Raw genomic sequence first — 23,212 nt, forward strand, 5'->3', positions numbered from 1 at the left:
GAGAGAGAGAGAGAGAGAGAGAGAGAGAGAGAGAGAGAGAGAGAGAGTATGCGATTATTGTCGGAAAATCAGAAAACGAAGGATGTAAGAAGGATGTTAGAGATGATGAATTTCTCGTTTGGAAGGTTTGATCCTTCACTTGAAATTGAATTGCGAAATAAGGTGAACAATTACAAATGCAGTTCACCGATGTTCTTGCGAATAAAATGTAACTGGCTAGACCAGGCATTCTGAGCGCACGTGCTGGCGCGTGCACGCATGTGTGTTCGCAAGTTTAAATTCGATCGGTTCGCAGTTCGGTTCGTAGTGGAATTTATAGACACCAGTATTTATATTTAAACTCGCGATAGTAGGTGTTTCCAATGAAATGTATATCTTTTTCGTTAGGAGAGACAAACGTTTCTTTTTCTTTACATGTCTTTTTTTTTTGGATAGATGAAGTCTTTCGTTGAAGAATGATTCTCATCGAGCATTTCCGTACCCGAAACGTCGAACACATTCCTCGTCGAAATATCACTCGAGCACGTAACAGTATTACAATTACAGGCAGTGATAAAGCACAATGGAAAGCCTCGAGGTTTTAACAATATAATTTGCCGCTATTTGAACGCGTATCGTGTATTGTGATATACTGATAATAATGTTGTTTGCGTTTATTCTGCGCGCGTGAGTATGTATGCGAGTTTGCGTGTGTATTTATATATATACGAGACTTTGTCGGAAGTTGTGGAATTGAAACTGTTCCTAACGCGTTCGAGAATAGAAGTTACGGGATACGATTCTACCCAGGAAGGGTGCGAACAGGCAATTGCACCCCCTGCTGCAAATAAATATTAAAGAAATAATATATGTAGCAATATATATTTGTTTATGTGATCAATAAAATATACTGAAAGTTTGAAAACAATTCGTCTCATTGTATCTTTATAAGTAATTCCATAATATATCTGCCATAAGTGTTTCTACAGTGAGCTCCCTTTGATACTCAAATTATTCGATTGTTTATTGATTTTTTGCAAACAATGTATGCACTTTAGCACTCCTGGAATAAAGAGAACCGCTAAAAATTTGAAATATTTCAGTGCTGCCACCCAGCGGAAAACACCGGAAGCTTAACCGTGAGTATCAGAGGGTACTAGTTTTCGATCATAAAAAGTGCGGAACATGCCCCTGTAGATGGCAACCAATGCTAGCTAGTTTTTAGGGATGGTGACTACATCGTAGGCGCACAGGTGCGCTTGTTATGTAGCACCAATCATGAGCTTGTTTGTTGTTTCGGTTGATTCGATTGATTTGCAACATTGTTCACTTTGCCAAAATGCAAAATTAGCCAGAATTCCGAAATGTACCGAAAATTAGCCCCTTGAATTGGGCAACCTGTACTGACAGATCTGTCGGGCCGGTTGCCTGTCAGCAGGCGCAAACGTGCCACCTCTTCGGATATCATGTTCTTCTGATACCAGGAGTAAAATTCAGACACGATTTAGATACGCACGCCTTTGTTAGATATTAACCCAAGTTAGCCAGTTTTGAAGCCTGTTTGCCATCTCCTACGCGCTGGGCTGCCCCTGGGATGCGGCAACCTACAGTAGTCGGCTTGTCGTGTCGGTTGCCGTCTAGTAGGCGCAGGGATGCCCCTGCTATGCGGCAACCTTGTAGTAGACGGTTTGTCGTCGGTTCGGTTGTCATCTCGTAGGCGTAGAGGTGCCCCTGTCACGCGGCAACCTATGGTAGGTTACTGGTCTGTTTGGTTTGCATCTTGAAATCGTCGCGTACTCGATTGTACAAGCACTATGTTGGACTACGTTTTTTTTTTAATAAAAATCATAATCAAATAATAATTTAAGAACTTTATTACAGAAAATATATCGTTATTAATACTTTCTATATTTGAGTTTTGTTTTGACTAGTACAGTTGGGAAAGAACTACCTTAAACTACATACTTATGGCTATTGTTTAGCGTACGATTTTTTTTTAATTATTTAATATAAAGACACAAATCAACTCTAACATAAGCAGTCATTCGATCGGTTAGGAACGGTGTTTCGTTTCTTAATATAATCCAAGTACAAAACTTGTGGCTTCAACCTCGTATATCGTTCATGATTACATCCGCGAATTTGTCCTCTAGATTTCGCACCCACAATTTTCCTAACGGTAAGTCTTTACGTTTCACGAAGTTTTTTGATATCAGTCGCTCGTATTCTCACGTTACGGCTCCCACGGCGTCAAAGGTCGCGTGAAATATCACTTGTCCTCCGGCGTAACGGAGAAACGGTAGAAACGGGTAGACACTTTGTGAAGATAACTACGATTAATTTTGATTGATTTCGCCTGCGGTCCCGCGATCACGCGCATCGCTCCAGTATGAGTTTCCCCGACTCCTCGTACTCCTGTCGCGACAGCCACATCTGCTGAAAGGATCCAAGGGAGCTGAGAATCGATCCTCCGATCCAGGCACCGTAACGTCGCTCGCTGGGGCTATTCGCGCTAATTATTTTCAGTCTCATGCTCTGGAAAAATAAGTAAATGCTAAATCAGTATTGCGCGAATATCTCAATTAAATCAGACTAAGCTTTCGATAAAAATTGTCTACTCACTGGAGGAGTTTTGCTGCCTAAATCTCTATTCAGCCTTTCGCTGAAACCTTGCAAGCAGGAATTTCCACCCGTGACCACAACGCTTCCGTACAAGCTCTGAAACAACAATAAGTTTTCAAACTTTTCATCGCCGTTGGATCTTCAGCTTCGACTAGAGTATACTCACCGGTCTGATGTCCATGTCGCACATGCCCACGCTCGTGGTGACCAATGGTCCAACGCCAAGAATACTCGCACCCACACCTTTCACGTTGCTCGGGTCGAATAGCGCTTCGGGGATCATCAGCCTCACCGAGCCGAAATCGTCGTTGTAACCGGTTGGGAACTCGTAGTGCTTCATTGGCAGGGCGTTGGCCATGTCCTCGTCGTACGGGCTGTCCGAAACTTGAAGACAGTTCATTTGAAAGTCTTGCAGGAGCTCTCGGACCATATAGCTCAGCCAGGAAGACGACGGCTGGGGTCCTGGTCTTCTTACCCAACGTGGCGTCTCTCTCTCTCGGACTATGTCTGCGTAATTTATTAAACATATTTTCCACTTTAGATGATACAGAAACCTAGTGGAACACAAGTAGATGCTACTACGATGCGATCATTGAACGAATTTCATCTATTTAAACGCTTAAAAACAGATTTACCTTTGCTAGCGACCAGGCAGGCGGGCACCAGCTCGATGTCCTTCTCCTCGAAGAACTGCCTGCACTGCATGGTGACAAAATCACCTCCCAAAGGACTCTTGACGATACCTTGAGTGATGACGTAGCCGTCGTGTACGGGCACCGCGCTCGTGTGTGTCGCGCCGCTGTCGACGACCATAGCTGTCGATCTTCCGTTCGCGTAAGCCGCTAGAACCGCGTTCTTGCAAATGTACATGGCGGGAACGTTGAACTTCTCGAACATCAGCTCCAGTAGCTTCTCACGTTTCAGCCTGGTGTTCCAGGGGCATTCGGTCATCAGGATCGGATGGTGTTCCGGGAGTGCGTGCAGACGTTGCTTGTAGGCGTACTCTGTTAGGCGCTCGAACATATCCCAACCCTCGATCATGCCGTCCTGCATCAGGCTGATCAAATCCATATCTACGGAAGAAGCGATCGAGTTAGACGAGATCATTCGTAATTAATTCATTCGACAGGAGATACTAACAATTTTGTGGAAAGGCGACTTTCGACGATCTCGTTGCATTTTGCGGTATAACACGTATGTTAAAGCCGCGAAAATGTTCTTATAGAGAAGTCAAAAATTGTGTTGAAGTTATCTTCTTGTGAACAAGATGAAAATTCGTTTCGTTTCATTGTTACTTCGATCTTGTTATATTTTTTTTTTAGGTAGAGTAAACTTCTCGTGTCTTCGATATCTTCGCATTTCATTCGATTGAACAACACGAAGTCAAACAATTATTTGATGTAAGTTTATGTTTATTACGATTAGAAACCTACCCTTCTTTCGCACTTGAATAGCCGTGACGTCGATGTTGTAGTGCTTCCTGACAGTCGGTGTGCCGTCTGGTGTTTCGATGGTGTCCTCCCATATCCCGAGGGTGGTCGGAATTTCGGCCTTTGGAGTGTCCTCACCGCCATAACCAACGCGAAGGCTTTGGTGTCCAACGTCGAAAATGATAGCACCAACCTCGTCTGCGGGAAAATCGTAACGGTTAACCGTGTCCTTGACCGACCAGACCACGTTTTTTATCGTGAAAAATGCGAGCAGCGTAGCACATACCTCCACCGTAGATACCACCGCTCATAGTATCTGAGAGAAACGGGCGATCCGCGCATGCTCGACAACCCTCTTCGACCTCACCGGTCCATACACACCACCCCCTCCTCCCTCGAACTTGCAACGAGGATTCTGCGAGGCTCCCTATAGTCCTCCTTATGCATATCCGAATCGACGATCAGATGAAACGTAAAACACGATCGATCACCAGCGTGTTTGCCAAAGCACTTCCGCGACACGCACGAAGGGGTAGTTGACCTCGAAAGCTGACCGAAACTCGGATTGGGGCATTTTGTTTAACGATAAAGTTTGTACTAAACCAGAAGGTTGAATTGTCGAAGAACAACGGGTTACTTTGTTTTCGATCGTACAGTCTTGAAGTGGAAGGTAACAGGTTTCGTTGTTCTTGCTTTTATATGCTTGAAATAAGCTTTCGCAAGATTTTCATCGTAAAGATGACCGAAGCAGGTACGCGCGATAGTTGTGAGAGGTAGTTTTCTTTTTGCTGTTATATTGTGAGAAAATATATCGGTGGTAATGAACGGGAGAAGGGATGAGAACATGAAAGAGACGGTGGGGGTTCCATTAATGGAATTAGTGTTGTATATTTTACAAAGTAAATAGAATATAAACAATCTAAAGTCGTCTAAAACACAATAGTACGAGTTTCGTGGTAAATCATTTTCATATATTATAAAGTATACGATTTGTCAACAGATCCATATCTCTTCTTTTGTCTCCCGCGGTATCGAAGGGTGGACCCGGGTTCCGACATAACGAGAACACGAGACAAAAATCATCGTCGCATTGCCGAGTGAACGGTCGATCGGCAGTAAACAGTGAACTGATTCGATGGCAACGAATGCATAGACTCGACGGGTTTCCCGTATTATTTATCATTTTTTGTTACAACGACGGTCGAATATCTCAACGGCGCTCCTTTTATTTTGCCGTTTCCGGTTTCCATATCGCATCTGATCGGTCCGTCGATCGTTAATCGACGCGCGGTATCGAGGACGCGGGTACGTTTCGTATCCCGCGTTCGCGCTTTTGGGCGAGGTACACGTACGTACAGATAGCATGGTAGTATAGACACCTTACAGACAATATTGTTTTTTTATTTTTTCTGTTTTCAACGGTAAGTTTAACGCTATACGTCTCGCTACTAAACGTTTCAGTCTCTTGGAATTGAAACGACACCGATGACAACGACGAATTATCATTTTCACTTTATTTCTCTCTCGTCTGTCTTCGTTACTTTCTTACTTTATACACGTATAACACATCGTTCCTCGTGGAAACGTGAACAAAACCGCACGCAGGCTTCCATCGGGACGACGATCGCATCGATTTGTATCGCGCCGGGCGAGTATCGGTCGCGCGTGAAAAAGGACGACGTTCGTAATGGATAAAACGAGTAGATAAAACGATCTACGGAATTGGAAGACCAAGTAAACACGTAACAAACCGCGTATTGCTCGCTGGGATATGCACTCGATACGATGAAATCGTTTACCGTGATCTTACCGGAATCTAGTCTTAACGATAGGACGATTCGCGTTAATCGACGTGTTAATCGAAAACGATTCGAGTCTTCGTTACGTATAAGTATGTATAATAGGAGTGTTTAGCGGAAGTTGTTTTCCGAATCGTTCGCAGTGAAATGTTACACGTACGAAGGAGGATCAGCGTTTCTGGACAACGGAACAGCACGCGCTGTCTTTTTATCCAGGAGCGTAATCGAACTCGAAGGATAGCATCGAATGTTATTTCGACGGCCAGCAAAAGAATCCTGCTTGTTCGAGTAGGACGCGTAGAATTTCTTACACGATAATTGTTGCCTTTAGAACGGAACAGCGGTTGAAAAAATTGTTCGTTAGGGATAACTCGAACGTTCGAAGACGTTAATCCCGATCGAGTTCTCGCCACGGTCGAGGGACAGCGCGATTCGCTCCAAGTCCCTGGAACGAAAAATACATATATGTAGGTATACCGAAAGCGAACGGCGGTGTCGCGCGGTCGCGGGTTCGCGGAAATTCGAACGAACTGGCAGTTCAAAAGAACACATAGTCGAGTCGGTGGGTGTTCGTTCTCGCTAGGATAACGACCGACACCCTTTTATCAACGTAGGCCAGGAACACGAACAGTGGGAGTACATTATTCGGTGGCCCCAGTAGACGGTGGCCAGTGTAATTAACGAAAGACGGACCACGGTTTCTTCCACTCCTTTCTTCCTCTTTCACTCTTATTCCTTACAATGCAAGTTTGTATGGGGTTTCGTTCGTTTCGTAGTTTCGCGCGCAGCATCGTGTGAAGGAGGGGTTCGTCGTAGGCTTTACGCTTATTTACACCGCGATTACGAAGTCACGGACGTTTCGTTGGCTACTGTGGCCGCGATCGAGGTCGCATTCGGCCTCGCTTAGCTCAAACGCGTCGGAGAACCCCGTGGGTGGGTCCAGCTTGGGGATGAACAGGCTTCCGGATCCGTCACGCTCCTGGTCCCGATTGGAACAGGAATTGCTCGACTGGTGCTTGGGATTGCCAAGCCCGGAGATTGGGCCGAAGTTGGAACGGGTCTCCTCGCTGGTATGACGCGCCAACTGTAACATCCTGATCGGACACACGATCCATTATTTTCCATTCGTGATCGATCACGAACTACCTACCGCCTACAAAGTAACGTTGTTTTCGTACTCACTTGGGTCTTCCCCTTCCAGGAAACGATTTTCTCTCAAAAATCGGTGAGGGTTCTGTAGACGTGCTAGATTCTGGTCCATGGTACAGGAAGTCTGGGAACAGAAAATGGAGCGGTTTTCCTCAGCGAACGAGGGGATGAGCGTCCCCGTACCGTTCTATTTCCCCGATCTCGTTCCGACGCGGCGTTTCGCGTTACGAACAACAAGCTTGCGAATGCTCGGTCACATATTCGGTGCACTCTAACGAACGTAAACAGGCAACGGGAACGGATGGTACATATTCCGGTGGTATTGCGGTGCGTGGAATTGTCTCGCGGCGCTCCTCTCTCCTCCTCTTTTGTCGTCGCTGTCTAGGAATATATCGTCGAACGAAAAGATCCCGGGAAGGAGCGCGAGAAGCGCGCGAGACAGAAAGGATCCAACCAACCAGACAGATCAGAAAGTGAGAGACGGAAAAAGAAGATAGAAAAGGCGTAAACCGAATAGAAGGATGAAAGATTGCATACTGTGGACACGCGAGTCGGCCGCAGACACCGAGTGGTGCGAATCGACGAGGTGATTGGAAGACTCGGTTCGGCTGCTGGTCCCGACTTCCGTGTCGCTATCCGAGCCCAGGGTGTCGTATTCCTCCGACTCGGACTTGCCCTGACTGACTTTGTGCGTTTTGTGCAACTGCGCAGAGGACGAACGGCCTCCGCGCACCTTAGTGTACCGGTTGCAATCCGACTGCAATCAGACGGAATTGTTTTTTCGATAAATTGGCACATCGCACGAGGAAACGAGGAGACGCGCTACACCGATATCATCTCGTTCAACGATCATCCGCCCGTGGCAGCTACGAGATTTAACGATCTACGCTAGAGTCAACGAAAGAATCGGCTTGGCTGGAGGAAGAACTTTCAGGAAAGAGGAAACCCCTACTCCGCGCCTTGCGTGTCAGAGGTAAGTCTTCCGAGTCGATCCTTTCGTCGATGACTCCGTCATAGATTCGTAGTCTTTACGAATCGAGAAATTGATGCTCGGTTAAGTCCTATTACCGTACGAGAAATCGTTGCTTCACGCCTTGAGTAAAGTTGGGAACACCTGTCTATTCAGAGCCGCAAAGAAGTATTAACTTACAACTAAAATCGGTTCTCGAAACATCTTTAATTCGAAGGTTTAAGGAGGGAAATAGGTTTATGATTATGTTTTTTGTTTAGTGTCTTGCATGAATTTTTTTTTAGCAAGAAAGGAATGCATATAATTTAATGAAACTTTGAGAACATTTTATACGTGTATTCAAATAAATATTGTAATTTTTTGGAAGTAAATACTTACAAAAAATGATAATATTTACTTGAATATATATATACATAAAATGTTCTCAAAGCTTCATTGAATCATATACATTCCTTTCTTGCTAAAAAAAATTCATGCAAATCGCTAAAAAAAAAAAAACGTAGTTCTAAACCTATTTTCCTCGTTAAGGGAGCACTAATTTTTCAACCCGGGTTCTCTATGCGTTATCGAACAACGAAAACACAGTCGCACAAGATGATCCGTCAGAGAGAGCACTTGTCTCTTACACTACAGCTAAACTATGATACCAGTTGGCGAGATATGTGTAGAATGGCGAATATACATGTGAGAAGTATCGCTTGCGTCGGTGTTGCGGTTCCTCGATGGACTGATCAGGACAGATGCGAAACGAAGCAAGGTGGGACCAGCAGTCACAATGATCGATTCGCTATGATATGATGCACACCTGTTCTACTCGATCCGCGCGTCTCTACTGCGTCTTTTGCTAAATTGTCACGGCAACCGTCGCCGTCGGCGTGTTCGCGTCGACGTTTCTCGATAACGTCTCTTATTCGACGTCGCGGGAAAAAAATATAAACAATCGTCGTGCCGATGACAATTTCTAAACAATCCCCGAAGCCAGGCGGTTGTGCGCGCGAATTGCAATGTGCGATTGGGATTGCAACGGTGTTGTCGCGCGTGGAGCAGAAATTGGTGCAACATGCTGAAGCGAATTTGTACATCCTTCCCCTCCAACGCTCAACGCAGTTCGTTAACGTTTAGTACTTTTGTTCGTTCGGGACAACACATAATGTCGTTGGTAGGAAGTAAGCGAAGCGTTAACGAGGGCCGCAGACGCAACAATTTTTGTATACAGTACTTTGTACAATTATACACCGTTCGACTCAACGTACATCCTTACGTCTGCGGCCAGTTTAAGAGGAAAGTTTCTTTTAGGAAGAGATAAAAGGTCGTATGTACGTACGTAACACTATGTTGTCGATGGACTTTACGTCAGTGTATACTACTGATCCCATGTGCAAAAGCTCTAAACGATCAGTGAGTTATTATAATAGAAACGCAAACGCGTGTACACGACGTACGAGCTTCTATCCGAAATAATTGAACGTCGTCCCGATTGTACGAGATCGTCTGCGTGCCTGGACGAAGGAACAGCATGCGGTGTACGTATACAAGTGTGTGTTTTCGCACTAGCTCGATGCTCTCGGTTGCGTAGTTGCGATAGGTGAATGGTGGGAAGCAATCGTGAATGACAAAAGCGAACTGAAGAGCGGACGATACCTCTCGTAATTGTAGAGTGTCGGCGGTGGATAGTCGAGGATCGTGATAGACGAAGGTCTGAAGAGGCGCGGCGGAATTACAGCGGCTGTCGCCTCCTGGCGGGACGCTTTCCTCCAGTTGGAACGTGGCGTACGGGTAAATGTCCTCGGAGTACTCTGAAATCATTTTTTTAAACGGCACTTCATCCTTGATCAGTCTCGAGCCTGTCAATAATCTGTCATTGTATCGAGGAATGAAATAAAGTACGGATATCATATTTACCTGGAATTTTTTCCAAAGTAGCCATCTCGTGTATCGGCGAGCGTAGAGGTTTACGCACGGTGGCGTAATACTGCTCGCGCTGCTCCATGTTTTGCTTATTGTCTAAGGCGGCCGCGGTTTGGGCGTCGTGGAGGCTAGCGATTTCCCCTATAAACGGACCTACGGTCATCGTCATTAAACGTTGCGGTCCGTGGACCTACGCGCGAGGTGCTTTCGCAACTACGCCTGTAAGGCCCACTGTCCACGGAGGCGTCGCTGCATCGGCAACGTAAATATAACGCTTCGTGGACAGTGGGCCTTAATCACCAAGGGTATCTACTAACGTTTCCGGAAACAGTAGAATACGGCACCAGCGGCGGCGATGACCGCCAGAGAGCTCAGGATCAGGGGAATGATGAGCTTCATATCCGAGTAGACGGACGTGTGGTGCGGTATGAAGTGATCTATCTCCACAGCCGGTATCGTGCTGCTGGTGTGAGGCTGCAGAGTCGTTATCCTGTATTCGGCCACCGAGAACCCCGCGTTATTGTGCGCCCTTATTCGGATGTCGTAAGTCGTTCCGGATTGCAGCTCGCTGAGGGTGTACGTTTTCTGTACCTGGAAAACGAATGCCATAGCTATTAGTGAAATCGAATCGAATCGAGTGTTTCGAGTAATTCATGGATCGGCCCGATACCCTCTTTAATATTACAGACGATGCGCGTTTGAGCTATTTTTTCAAGTTGCTTGTACCTCGATGTTATTCGACACCAACGTCCAAATGCCTTCTCCGTTCTTCCTGTACTCCAGCTCGAAGTAAGTGATCGGACATCCCCCGTCGTTCCACATGTTCAGATGAAGAGTGATCCACGACACGTTCACCGTTACGAATTTATCACCGTTGCTGGGCGAGTCGTCAGGCTTCGAGCCTTTGGTCGTGGCTTTCACGATTTCGCTGGGCGATCCCATACCGATCCGATTGTACGCCGTCAAGTACATTTGGTAGTCGTTGCCGCACCACAACCGCGAGAGCACGTAACTGTTGATTTTGTGGGAAACCTTCATCTCCTCCCATTCGCCGGATTCTCGTTTGTAATGGAGAATGTAGCCCCTAATTGGCGCCCCACCGTCGTCGCCGTTCTTCCACTGGACGTTGATGGAGTTGCTGGTAGCGCTGGTAGCGTGGAGTAACGGGGCTGCTGGTGGAACTGCAAGATCGCCAAGATAGTCACCGTTATTTTTGTTATCCAATGTTTTTCCATAAAGAATGTAACGTTTACGTGTTTGGTAGAAAGAGTTTGAGTCGAAAGTGGGCACCTTGCACGGTCAGACGATGCGTTATTTGATCCGAACCATAACGGTTCTCGACGTAGCAGGTGTAGTTCCCGCTGTCCTCCCTGTGAAGATCCATAATCTGCAACGAGCCTTCCGGTAACAAGGACACCCTAGTGGACGATTTCACTATCTGGCCCCATTGTTTCCACGTCACCGACGGCTCCGGCTTTCCAACGGTCTGGCACGGTAGCAACGCGTCTTGTTTCCAGGGAACGATCAGAACAGTGCCGAAGGAGTATATCGCCGCGCGAACTGAGATAAATGAAAATATCAAAAAACAATTGTAACAGTCGGAATTTTAATACAGGACTTACCTTCGCTGGAAGGCGAGATCGTGATGGGGTGAGTCTGCGGTCCCTCGCCCACCGAGGTGACGGCGGCGATGCTAAACTCGTACTGATTCCTCTTGTGCAAATTTTCAGCCTGATAGCTGGTCTGATGCGGCGAAAGCGCCCGCCTGTACCATTTTCCCTCGGGGCCGACTCCGCGAATATGAACGTTGTACGACGTGATGTTCCCGTTGCTTCTGAGGGGCGGCTGCCAGGACACGATAATTGATGTCGCGGAGCTGACGACCGCCTTCACACCCGCCGGCACCTCTGGACGATCCTCCTCGGTGACGCAATGCAGCGGCACGGACGGGACACCGTCTCCAGCCCTCGTGGAAGCCAACACTTGGACGGAGTAGTTGGTGTACTTCCCGAGGCCGTCAATCACGACAGTCAAGGCACTGGTGATCTTCATCTCCGACTTGGTGGACTCGGTCAGGGCGTCCATGTTCTCCCATATGACCTTGTAGCCTTTCAGGATTCCATTTAGACTGGAGTCGGGAGGTGCCTCCCAGGAGACTTGCAGCGATTGCGAGGAGAGAGCCGTGCATCGTATGTCTTGGGGTGGACTGCTCGGAACTGACGACATTTCGACGACGACAGAAATTAATAACAGCGTAATCCTGTCATCGGGTCCGCGATACCTATTCGGTCACGCGACTGAGAAACGTCGAACGCGGATGGAAAGAATTTCTGGTGGGAAAAGTTGAACGAGGTCTAACTTTGCCTCGTTATTTCCGCGATGTAACGATGTACAAGCAACGTACGCGGCAGTTTTCTCTTTGAGCGAACTCTAGAAATAAACAAGATTGCCACCGCAGTGTTTATAAATTCGAAGGACATGTATATCCAACTTTTTTTGCGATCACTCTCCGTACTCTGTAGAAATTTTCCCAACTTTACTTGTTTAGAATATTTGCTTCCTTTTATTTAGCATTCGTATATGCTGTATTCTAGTAGCGGGGTTACTTCTACCTATGAGCACGAGTAAGATGTACAAGTTCGAGAATCGTTTTTCAATTTTTTAATGAAAAATGTCAAAGAGTAAAGGCTGTTTCGCTCCCGGCAAAAATCGTATGTATTTACTTAACGAGTTTAACGACGTGTCGTGTAACTTCGTTCGCTTCGAAAATATCGTTAAGCAATTTCCCAGACAAATTTTTAATCTCCGTAGCTTTCCAAACGTAATAAAACACTAAATCGATTTTATCGATTCCCTTGCGCGGTAGAGTAGGGAGCACCCCCTAAATTCTCGAAGAGATCTCGGCTGACATCACCGATACTACTTTGAAATTCAGCTAGAAACGCGAATGGTGGACAGGTTTAACGTGGAATCTGTTTATTTCGCGAAATCGCAGAATATCCGTAAGAAACGCTTCTCGTGGAAGTTTGACGCTTGGAAAGCACTTCGGAGTTTAACCGAGCCGCATTCACAGCGTTGCGCCTGGATTAAAGAACTTATTTGCAAGCAGATCAGTTTCAGGCAGCCGGGTTCGTTCTCGCTCCTGAATTTATTATTTATTCGAAACTCGACCGGATATACGCTGGTTGGTATTCATGGCGGAATCCGTGATAGGCTCACCAGCCACGAGTATTATTCCGTCCATGAATTTTTGAGCGCCACCGAATCGTATTCGGTAAATCTGATCTTGCTAATACGACGACCCCGCGATACTTGACTTTCAAACATTGATCCTGGATCAAATATTCGGGTCGCGGATGGACACGATAGTTTTTTCAATTTATTCCAGCAGATATTTCGAGTATTTGTCAGCGAGTCGATTATCGAGTAGGAAAATTGTTAGTAACAAGGGAAATATAGGTTGCTGTTTTAAATTACACCAAATAGTAAAAAAATAGTATGTTTCCTTACCGTCTTCCAGCGTCGTCGCAACTACTTCCGGCGTCATAGGACCTTGGCCAAGAGCGTTGTAAGCCTGCACCACGACGCTGTAACGCGTAAACTTCTTCAGGTTGGTCAGCTGGTATTGCCTGCCGGGCATCGAGGTCCTCGCAAGACCTAAGGCCACGCTGGCCGTGGAAATCCGTCTCTCCACGGTCTTGTAGATATACTGGTCCGCTTCCATTCTGGACATCACGCTTAAATTTAGTTGCAATGATACTCCAGAGGGGAAAGAATCGGTCGATCGAGCGACAGAACCGAGATTCGAATGATAAAATACATAGCAAACGTATTTGGCGCTATCGCGTAATTTATTTGGGTCGTTACCGATGTTCCTTGTAGCCGACGTGATATCCGAGTATCTCTCCGTTCCATAAATTATGTTCAGGCGGATCCCAGGTGACGTTAAACTCGGTCGAGCTGACAGGGTCTACCTTGAGATTTCGCGGCGGTCCACCAGGTTTCTCTCCTTCGGTCGTCGTTTCCAAAATCTGCAAAGGGAAGACGAATCGCGGATATGCAACAATTATCGCAATGTTTAACGAAACAGCAATCTTCAGTCCCAAGCGACCGAAAGGATGGAGAACGTTAATCGTTCGCTGAGATGTGCCAACAAGTGGAAGCAATAGTCGTTAAGCAACAAGTAAGATTGGGGTACAAGCGGGATTGCATTGCGCAGAGCTACTCCTCGTCGAATTGGTTACTTTGCAATAGTCGAGGTTTTCGTAGCGCGAGGGGCTGATTGCGTCGAAAATGGCAACAAGTATGGCAATCGAGATCGAACTGTAATACTTACATCACTCGCCTGACTTCGACCCAATTCGTTCTCGGCGTATATTCGAAACTGATAAGTGACCGCTGGACGCAAACCGGTCACGTGCGCGTGAGCTTGAGTACCTGGCACTGTAGCGTGGAACGTGTGATCGTGCCACACTTCTGTAAAACGAATCACTTCCATTACGAGAAAAGACAAATTCGAAGCATGGTAGAAACTTTGTTATCCGAATGTTCGACTATCCTAACAGACAGCGTCATCGACGAATGGGGCTGTTCGAGCTAGCACTCACGGGAAATAGAAATTAAAAAAAAAAAAAATTGATTCGAGGACTTTTCTAAATTGTGAATTGTACTCGAACGATGTCTAATCGCTACGCATGGTTTACATTTTAAGCGAAACGCTTACCTATCCGCGAAAGATGATCGAAGAACGCTCTTAACTTTCGAGCGACAGTGTGTACATTATATTCTAACTACGTCTGACGAGCTTAAATATGTAAATTTCTTGTACGTAGTTCTCGGGTTTCAACAGGTTCGCAAGGGTACGTAAAGAGTCGAGTACCCTTATCGTAGGAATGATCTCTACCCACTTAGCGGCCAAAAGGATAAGTACAGGACTCGCGAACGTGTACGAAAGTCGTACCTCGACGCGCACATTTCCCGTGTGTTCATTTTCGTTTCTGTGAGTTTCACTTTGTCAGAAATTACCGAACGAAAGCGTCTACTTGCCGGTGTCAGTTTTGTATTCGACAATGTACTGCGTAATCGGGCTGTTGCCGTCCTGGCTGGTCGTCCAGCTGATGTTGATGTAGCGGCTACCCTTCTCGATAACGTGAAGATTCCGTGGGAAATCCGGCGGTTCTGCGGTTAATCGGTTTACAAAACATCGCTTTAGAAGTTTGCTGTTTAAACGCGAATAGAGGCATACAGCGAAAATAAATCATCACGAACCATCGGTTAATTTTAGGATCACGAAAAGGCCCCTGAATACGCAACGCGCAGCGTATTTTATTCTGCGGTCGTGGTCACGCGCGGTTATCCCTTCTGATAGCGTACACGGTTGGCACTTGTGCGGAAGCGCATTAAATTATATGGACGAATTCCCGGCCGTCGGTATATACATTACGGTAATTACGCGCAACGCGACAAACGTTATATGCAAATACCAAGAACCCGGAAACATTATCGAAATTGTTCCGGCGCAGCGCAACGACTCGACGCATTATGTCGATAACGTTGTTACCGGGGATTATCGAACGTCCTCGACGTAACTACAAACTTTAAAATCTGCGCATCGGTTCAACGTATACCCGATTGTACAGCTCTCTCTCTCTCTCTCTCTCGTGAAATATCGAGGCTCGATTTACGCGAATCGTTACGCCGATGTCGAAGATCGTTCGTATAATTCTCTATGGCTAAAAATTCGGAAGAACGTAGTTGACGCGTAAAGAATGAAAGAGGTGTTTACCTTGTATGTACAGGTGAATCGTCATCTCGTCGCGGCCGAAAGCGTTCGACGCGATGCAGAAATACTTCCCGCTGTCCTCCCGGCTGGTGCTGATGAATCCCAAAGTGCTGATGGTGCCGTCCGTGATATTCTCGTCCTTTACCGTGTAACGGTAGTCCGACAGCTTCTGCTCCAACTGCGCGCCAGTCTTTTTCCAAAGTATTTTTAAGGGATGATCGCCTTTCGCCTCGCAGCGCAACGAGGCGTTCGAACCGAGCCTCGCCGTTTGATTGCGATGTTTCTCCATGAACTGTGCGGGCACTGTGTGGAATAATCCGGAATAGCAATAACCAGTTTTCGGCTGGCGAGGATCCAGCTCGAAAAAGGATGAAGATTTGTTTTTTTTTTTTCAGCGTCGAATGGTAATCGTTTGGTATTACCAATTCATAACAACGTGGAAGAACGTTAGACGGGCTGCTAGATTCAACCCTTTCGCGGAACGAGCGCTGGGAAATTTGTCATGCAGCCGTATTACGTCGCTTCTTACCGTTGACGGTTAGATGCACGACCTTGCTGAGGCCGGCGCCGATTCCGTTCACCGCCTCGCACAAATAGAATCCCTCGTGATCCTCCTGCACGCGGCCGAACACCAGGGAGCCGTTCGAGTGTATCCTGAGGTCCTGAGCGTGCTCGTGAGCGACGATGTCGCGATAATTGCCAGGGTTCTTGCCGCTCGCACGCCGCCACGTGACCGCTGGGGGCGGAAACCCGTCCGCGTGGCAGTGGAGTACCAGCCGCGACATTCCCTCCGAAGCGCGAACATCTTGGGGCTCCATCACCCAACGGGGTGGCACTGTTTCGTAACACCGGTCGTTAGTTACCCCCGCGTCGATGAGTTTCTATGCGCCAACGACGGTGGCATCTGGAAATTTCGTCGTCTGGTTTCCCTCCCATTTTACTTGCAGATTTCGACTGTTTTTAATCGGATTCCCGCGAACCTCCACCTTCCTTTTCTTTCTCCATTTTGCACCGACGGCAATCATCGCGACTGTGGCCTGTTTGGAAAATTTCCACGAGCTTCGCGTACCTCTGAACCCAAACGGTCGCTCGTTGATCGAACCCAGAGTTGGTCAGAAACCGGTCTCTCACGAGCCTCGGCGTCAGACCGCCATCCTTCGTTTTCAAGGCTGTGGACAGTGGCTCGTTAACGGGGACCGCAAAAGTCGACACATATTAAAAATCGCCGCTTTCCGATCCTCGTAACGAGCTTCTGCGCCGAGCCTCAGACATTCAGGTTGGCGGCCTTATTAATTAAATAGCAATTAAACTTAACCCACTTTCCGCTCTAGGTGGCACGACCCGGATTGTAGCTGGTGCCGCGAGGATTCATTGTATAGAAAGATATTCCGAGGACGGTATTATTTGGAGGAAAGCAACGCTTCCGGATGCCACCGCGTTCGTATCTAAGCTTATTGCGCCAAGGCAAGAGCGAAGTTCTCGAAATGGCCTACTGCAACTTCCTACTTTAGCGCAAAGTGAAACAAAAGACGTGACTTAAGAGTGCGCGCGCGAGCAAGGGAGCGAGAGAGAGACTGGGAGAGAGGACAGTTTTCTTTCCGTAAAGATCCGACTGAGGGAGAAACTTTGGCGGATCGTACCGGTCGTTGAATGAATAAACAAATAGATCATTCAAAGAAAACGATATTAAAAATGATCTAACTTGGCAATATTCGAACTCTCCTCGTCTCTCGGTCGCGAGAAGAAGGCAAGACAGGAGCAGAGGAAGGTGACGCGAAGAAAGATAGAAAAACGGTAGGGGTATGTGGGGGAGGTGAGAACGGAAGGTGCGATACTCGACGATTTTCTCGATCCGTGATAGACACAGGTCCGAGCAAAGAATAAACACGAGACGGAAACCACAGTGAAGTAGAATGCAGAAATTAGTGCTGTGCGTACATTTCGATTAAAGAACAATGCGGTGATTGTGCAGTTGCGTACATACACGCGGTGAGGAACAAGGTTTTTTTTTTTTGTGCGTTTTACTCAAATATTTGCGCCGGGCAATTATCGTGGTTGCACGAATAACGGAACAGTCGTACGTGGCGAATAATTTTTCGAAGGCCGATCCTCGCCGTTGCGCGTTTCTTTCGGATAGTTTGTCGCGGTGCATCGGAACTAAAACATTCACGAGGACTCGAGACGGTTCGATGGAATTAATTATTCGCCACGTAAGGTCGAATCCTCCTGAGTTGGAGCCGCCTTTGGCCCCGGCTAAGCGGCTTTCCAGAAACGGTTTGGGTGCTGTTTCCCGTGGAACAATAAGGGGTGTGTCGCGAGAAAGGAATCGGTCCTCAACAATCGACCGAGCGGAATAATTAAGAAAGAGGAGGGGAAGAATCGAACGAATGGAAGGTGTCGGTGCATATATGCGTGTGCTGATTAAGTGAACGAGCCGAGAGTCGGCACTCGAAGTCGAACTTCGAGTCTGGTGCTGCTGCTGTTGTTGCTGCTGGGTGAACTCGTACAAGATTCAAGACGAAGTGGTGCTACGCGAAGCCGAATTTCGCAAAAGTGGCTGGTGCCCTTTCATGCAGAATCCCTCTCCTTCGGAGGGTACCGCGATCGCAGCTTTCCGTGTGATAGGCACTCGTGTTGCGAACTATCCGTCCACCGTCGATCGAGATTGCTGTAGTTTCATTTCTTTTTTTTTTTTTTTTTCATTTGATACGTTCGATATTTTTGGTCGAATAGACACATCGGAGAGCGGGATCGCGGTACCTCGTCGAACTTGAAGATGAGAGCGGTGCGATTTCAGAGACGGTGCGCCTGTGAAATATACAACTATATAGACAAACTGTACGGTGAACCATGGTGAAACACTATCGTGTTGTGCGGTGCTCGAGTGCGTTGGTGCGTCGCGTTGCAGGCTGAGCGGCTGCTGCTGCATTTTTACGCGGATCGTCCACCGATGTATTTTGATTCTAGAGCTGCGTTTTTTTATTTTATTTTACTTTATTTTTTATTCAATTTATCGCGCTCCGGCATTCGTGCGCGAAGGAGTTATCGATCGACCGTAGTCCAATCCGGTTAGAACAAATTTTACGGAATACCGACACTGATTCCCCTAGCTTTTGCGGTATATATGATCTCCGTATCTTACGAATATACGGAAAGTGCAATAAATGGTGCATCGTAGGTTATTGTCGTAATTATAAAAGCATAGTATAGGCGAGTTTTAACGTTACACGAGGTTTTAACGGAGTCTATCGCGACCGAATATAAATCTGTCGCGAACAAATTCGCAGCCCTAGGCGGATGAAAAATTTCATGCTAGATACTCCGTATACGCGCTGCGTTAGCTGCGGCTGCGGCTGCGGCTGCACGGCTGCGTTCACGCGTAATTACACAGTGATTACACTAACAATATAGAATATAAACGAATACAGGGTCATCCATCGGAAACGAACCAACCGATCATCCCGTTTGTCGTTCGAGATACGAGACAGCGATCAAGAAACTCTATTTCGATTATCGATAGATTGCTGCTTCTCGATAACGATGCCAGTTTATTTCTACTTGGAACAAGTTCTTCGAAAACGTCCAACCGTGCGTTCTTTCGCGTTTCGAACAGTTTAGGCGACAACGCGTCGGTCAATTAAATAACGAGACAGGTGAGCTTGAAATATCGAATACTCCAAACGAACGCGACTCGTGGAAACATTTGTCACGTGCCTTCGTTTATCCATACGAATTCACTGAACGCTCAGCACCGAACGACGCTGTTTTCGTTCGACGACAGAGGGGACCGAATCAAAGGTTCCCGTTTCCGCATAGATGCCTCGTACGTGGACTAGATATCGACAAGATAGACAAAGGTGCGCTGCGTGGTGCAAGAAAAAACGTGTAAACGAAAGGTGGTGAAAACGGCATTTAAACAGCGAACGAGTCTGGTTTGACGAGCTTTCGTTTAACCGGCGGCTCGGATTTTAATCGGTCTACTTTACCACGAACGATCAACTCGGCCGTCCAGCGGACCTCGGCCACGGAATTGCGCGCCAAACAAGTATAGTTGCCAGTGTGCGCAGCGCTGACGCGCTCGATAACTATGGTACTGGAATGGGCGTCAATGTTGGTCACGCGCAGCCCAACGGGTGTCTGCGTGTGCCTGAGTCCGGTCATACCGGAGTTGCCGAATCCAAGTGGACCTGGTCCAGCGATCGGTTCGCCGTCCTTGGACCAGGCGATCGTGAACGGAGGATCACCCTTCTCGACCATGCAAGTTACCTGAGCACGCACACCCTCCGACAGGTCCTTGTTAAAGCTAAAGGGGGCTATCGTGGGCGGAACTGCACATAAAAAAAGATCAAGCTGTGAGCGCATGGTATCGGTGTGTCGGTGTATGTGTTTCGCGGGTATCCATGGTTCGATGCTTCGTTGACCCGCGACGATTGGTAGCTCGATGTCCGATCTTCGTTCCTGTTGACAAGCAACCTCCGCTGAGCGACGTGCTTTTACTTGTCTCGAGTATGTTGAGTATGTTTCGAGAGTTACGGTGGGTTGGTGGTACAGGTGTAAATTGGGAAACGGGAGTTAGGTAATTCTTAGCAAATCATGGGTACCCAGAGATACTAAAACTCGGCTCAAACCGTGATACCTATTATTAATTGTAGTGTTTCGTAGCCTCTATTACTGTATACGTAATCGAGTGTTAATTTCCATAAACATGAATATTACATGCACGAGAAGGAATTTCGGAACAGCTCTGTAACTTCGAAGGGCTGCTCCCGGTGCATCGAGTTCATCAAAATCTAGGGATACGACGATTGATGGCATCAGATGAACGTATACCTTCTATTACGCTTCCCGTAATGGAATACGGCCTAATGTAATGCGATAACATCAACGCTGCTTATCAAATCCGCTTTGCGTCATTATGCGTGGCCTATTATACGAATAGGATCGTATTAACATCGACAAAGCCACGGCGAGCTTCGATACGGTTATCTCGCGAACGAGTAGCGGTCTACTTAATAGAATAAAGGACCTATTTTCGATGGTTAACGTTATCAAAAGACCCAGGTTCGTTGCGCCAGACGATATCACGGATAACCCTGGTTGGTCGAACGATTCAATATCTATCTCGTAATAACTTCGACGACTACGCGTTTTATCCTGATCGTGGCACAGAATATCTGCTTTATGTACCCATCGGTCGTACCTATCGTCGAAATAGACGAAAGAGTCGACCAGGTTGATGGAAGAAGCTCCGGAATCGACGACGATCATTTTCCGTCGTACGTCTAACGAACTGAACATTTGCAGCCATGGTAGCTACTCGAGAAAAAAAATTTTTGTTCTCAGCAATCACGACAGAGTGATCGGACAGACATCCTTCCGTGTCGACGAAATAAAATTAAAGAGTATAGATATACTAGATTTTTAGTTTAAAACTATTCCAATAATCCAATAATCGTTACCTTCATCGAATCGAAGCTAAAAACGAAGCGCGCGTCGGTTTACGAACGAAATTCCTCCACTTTTGGAACATTTTGCGATTCGAACCGCGGCTCGAGATCTCCAGCCGACGCGGAGGCTGGACCCAATGTCGCGGAACGACGATAATAACTCGCCTCGTTGGCCCCGGCTAAGGGTACAAGGGCTCAGCCAGGATATTTAGTGCCCCAGAGGTATTAGAACGGAACGTGACAGTTGTTTGAGAATAATCAAGAAACCGTACGAGACGAGGGGTAGCATATGGCGCGGTGCTCCATACGAGTAATGCGCAAAAAAGTTGCGTTTTGCGTGCAAGTCCTGCGCGCACCGAGAGCGTGCAATGCGACCGGACATTTCGATAAACGAACAAACGAAAACGGTTCGTGCAGCCAGAGCATCGTACGGTTCTATGAAGCGCTCGCAAGTTAAAAGAGCGAGTTTTTTCAAAGCGATTATACAGTCGCTCCGGGTACAGACGTTTACGGAAACGTCTTGTTTTCTTGTCGAACTTGTAGCTAAAACTCCGAGATGCCTACCTTCGAATTTGTGCCAAGTTTATTAATATTACTTACCACGCGCTGGTGGAAAAATGATAGAAAATCCTTTGATATTCCAAGCGGAAAGAAGAAGGCAGGAACCGTTTTACAGCGACTATGCGTGCACATATCCGCGCGGAGACATCCCCCTACACGTGCAACCGAGGATGCTGTTTTGGTTCGCCGCTTGTCACGGCACAACACGTTAAAATCGCCCTTAGGCCGTTCGCCTTGTACGTGGGCTCGCTGCGCGGGTAGGAGTTTTCGTTCGTTCCGCTTGCGCTGATTTGTTCGTCTAGGGGGGCCTGGTTTTTGATGCCAGCCGCCCCGTCGAACGAGAGAAACGAAAACGAGGAAAAGCGGAGCCGGTAGTCCTGACGAAACGAAGAGAAAAAGAGTTGGACGCGCGCGACCGTGTATGCGTGTATGCAGACGAGCGTGAAAAGAGCGAGGCGGGAGAAGAAAGAGGAGATCCGCGATGCGGAGTCCTCGGCCGAGGATGAAGAGCGCCAACGATTGATCTTGCGCGCTTTACACGGGGACTTTCACCCGGTCGAGAGGTCCTGCGAGTGCCGCGCGATGATTAATATCGACGATCCCCGGACACTTTTCCCTTCATTTTACCTCTGGGTTGCACAACCGAGGTTCCCTCGTCACCGGCAATTGCGAATTTATTCGTAATCCGTGCTCGCGCTGAATACGTTCCAGCGAAAGAGAGGTATGTAAAAAAAGAAACAGCGAGTCGCCGGTCTGGGAGTTGGTAGCATCGTTGGTTGTTTTTTCTTTTTCTTTTGGAAAGTCGAAAAATGGAATCGAGAGTATATGAAAAATGTCGGTGTCGACGATTCCTTCGAGTCGAGGACGCTTCGAGGGGCGGATCGAACTGGTAGACGCGGCGGGGCGCGAACGGTTAAATTAAATGCAAGGTAGCGGGTTAAATTGAGAGAGGACCGGGATGGGTTGCCGACATCGATGACGTCGTCGCGCCTCGGGTAGAGGTACCGCGTCGTTGAATCGAGAAAAATGGTCGGGACGTAGAAATCGTTCCGGCGGAAACCGTGCTCGTCCCTGCGTACCGTGGACCAATAGCGATGCCGTGCGAGACGTTTCGGCGGCGTCGTTGCTCGCGACGCACGTATAGTTGCCGTTATCCGCTGTGGACGCGCTCTGTATCCTCAATGCGAGAGCGAACTCGCCGATATGATCGGTGGTCGCCTCCGTGGGCTTCAACGGCCTGTTGTCCTTCAGCCAGGTGATCCTCAGCGGTGCGTCGCCTTCGCTGACCACGCAGGTAACGTGTACCCGCGCGCCTTCTTGAATATTGCCAAGAAAGCTAAACGGATCGATTTTAGGCGGTACTGAAAATTACAGGAATCACGAAACATTTTATTTCAACACGTTTATCCTCTCGGCTTCACCCTCGCGGGACGAGAGTCTCGAGCTCGGACAAAAAACGGATAAAATTCATCAAAGTTATAATATTCAATTCCAATTAAACCTTTCTGAAATTTTAATTTGCACGGATTAAATAGCTGCGCCCATCGATCGTCATAGTGCCACGC

General features: G+C 47.3%; 2 protein-coding genes across 7 annotated transcripts in view; both read right to left on the reverse strand.

The window, feature by feature from the left end:
- Window positions 1-1,835: 1,835 nt before the first annotated feature.
- Window positions 1,836-4,399, reverse strand: LOC128887496 (actin-like protein 6B). Its single transcript, XM_054143475.1, has 6 exons — window positions 4,318-4,399; window positions 4,035-4,229; window positions 3,237-3,674; window positions 2,768-3,108; window positions 2,602-2,697; window positions 1,836-2,514 (listed from the first exon to the last, which is right to left on the reverse strand). Exons 1-6 carry the CDS (start codon window positions 4,340-4,342, stop codon window positions 2,350-2,352), a joined length of 1,260 nt encoding a protein of 419 aa, XP_053999450.1. The 5' UTR covers window positions 4,343-4,399; the 3' UTR covers window positions 1,836-2,349.
- A 470-nt stretch (window positions 4,400-4,869) lies between these two features.
- Window positions 4,870-23,212, reverse strand: part of LOC128887461 (cell adhesion molecule Dscam2-like) — a 105,266-nt gene continuing 86,923 nt past the window's right edge. For 2 of the 6 annotated variants that reach the window (XM_054143337.1, XM_054143346.1), the window contains 16 exons: window positions 19,626-19,967; window positions 16,169-16,474; window positions 15,643-15,942; window positions 14,904-15,035; window positions 14,194-14,333; window positions 13,725-13,888; window positions 13,368-13,582; window positions 11,480-12,073; window positions 11,148-11,417; window positions 10,584-11,038; window positions 10,175-10,448; window positions 9,852-10,010; window positions 9,591-9,769; window positions 7,517-7,736; window positions 7,013-7,103; window positions 4,870-6,924 (listed from right to left, as the gene is read on the reverse strand). In XM_054143337.1, the coding sequence (XP_053999312.1) occupies window positions 6,660-6,924; window positions 7,013-7,103; window positions 7,517-7,736; window positions 9,591-9,769; window positions 9,852-10,010; window positions 10,175-10,448; window positions 10,584-11,038; window positions 11,148-11,417; window positions 11,480-12,073; window positions 13,368-13,582; window positions 13,725-13,888; window positions 14,194-14,333; window positions 14,904-15,035; window positions 15,643-15,942; window positions 16,169-16,474; window positions 19,626-19,967 (4,106 nt within the window). In that variant the 3' untranslated portion in view covers window positions 4,870-6,659. Of the gene's footprint in view, window positions 6,925-7,012; window positions 7,104-7,516; window positions 7,737-9,590; window positions 9,770-9,851; window positions 10,011-10,174; window positions 10,449-10,583; window positions 11,039-11,147; window positions 11,418-11,479; window positions 12,074-13,367; window positions 13,583-13,724; window positions 13,889-14,193; window positions 14,334-14,903; window positions 15,036-15,642; window positions 15,943-16,168; window positions 16,475-19,625; window positions 19,968-22,726; window positions 23,009-23,212 lie in introns of all 6 variants that reach the window. The other 4 variants (XM_054143338.1, XM_054143344.1, XM_054143343.1 and 1 more) reach the window with 4 other exon arrangements.

The sequence above is a fragment of the Hylaeus anthracinus genome, unplaced genomic scaffold, assembly GCF_026225885.1.
Source record: "Hylaeus anthracinus isolate JK02 unplaced genomic scaffold, UHH_iyHylAnth1.0_haploid 11989, whole genome shotgun sequence".
Taxonomy (NCBI): domain Eukaryota; kingdom Metazoa; phylum Arthropoda; class Insecta; order Hymenoptera; family Colletidae; genus Hylaeus; species Hylaeus anthracinus.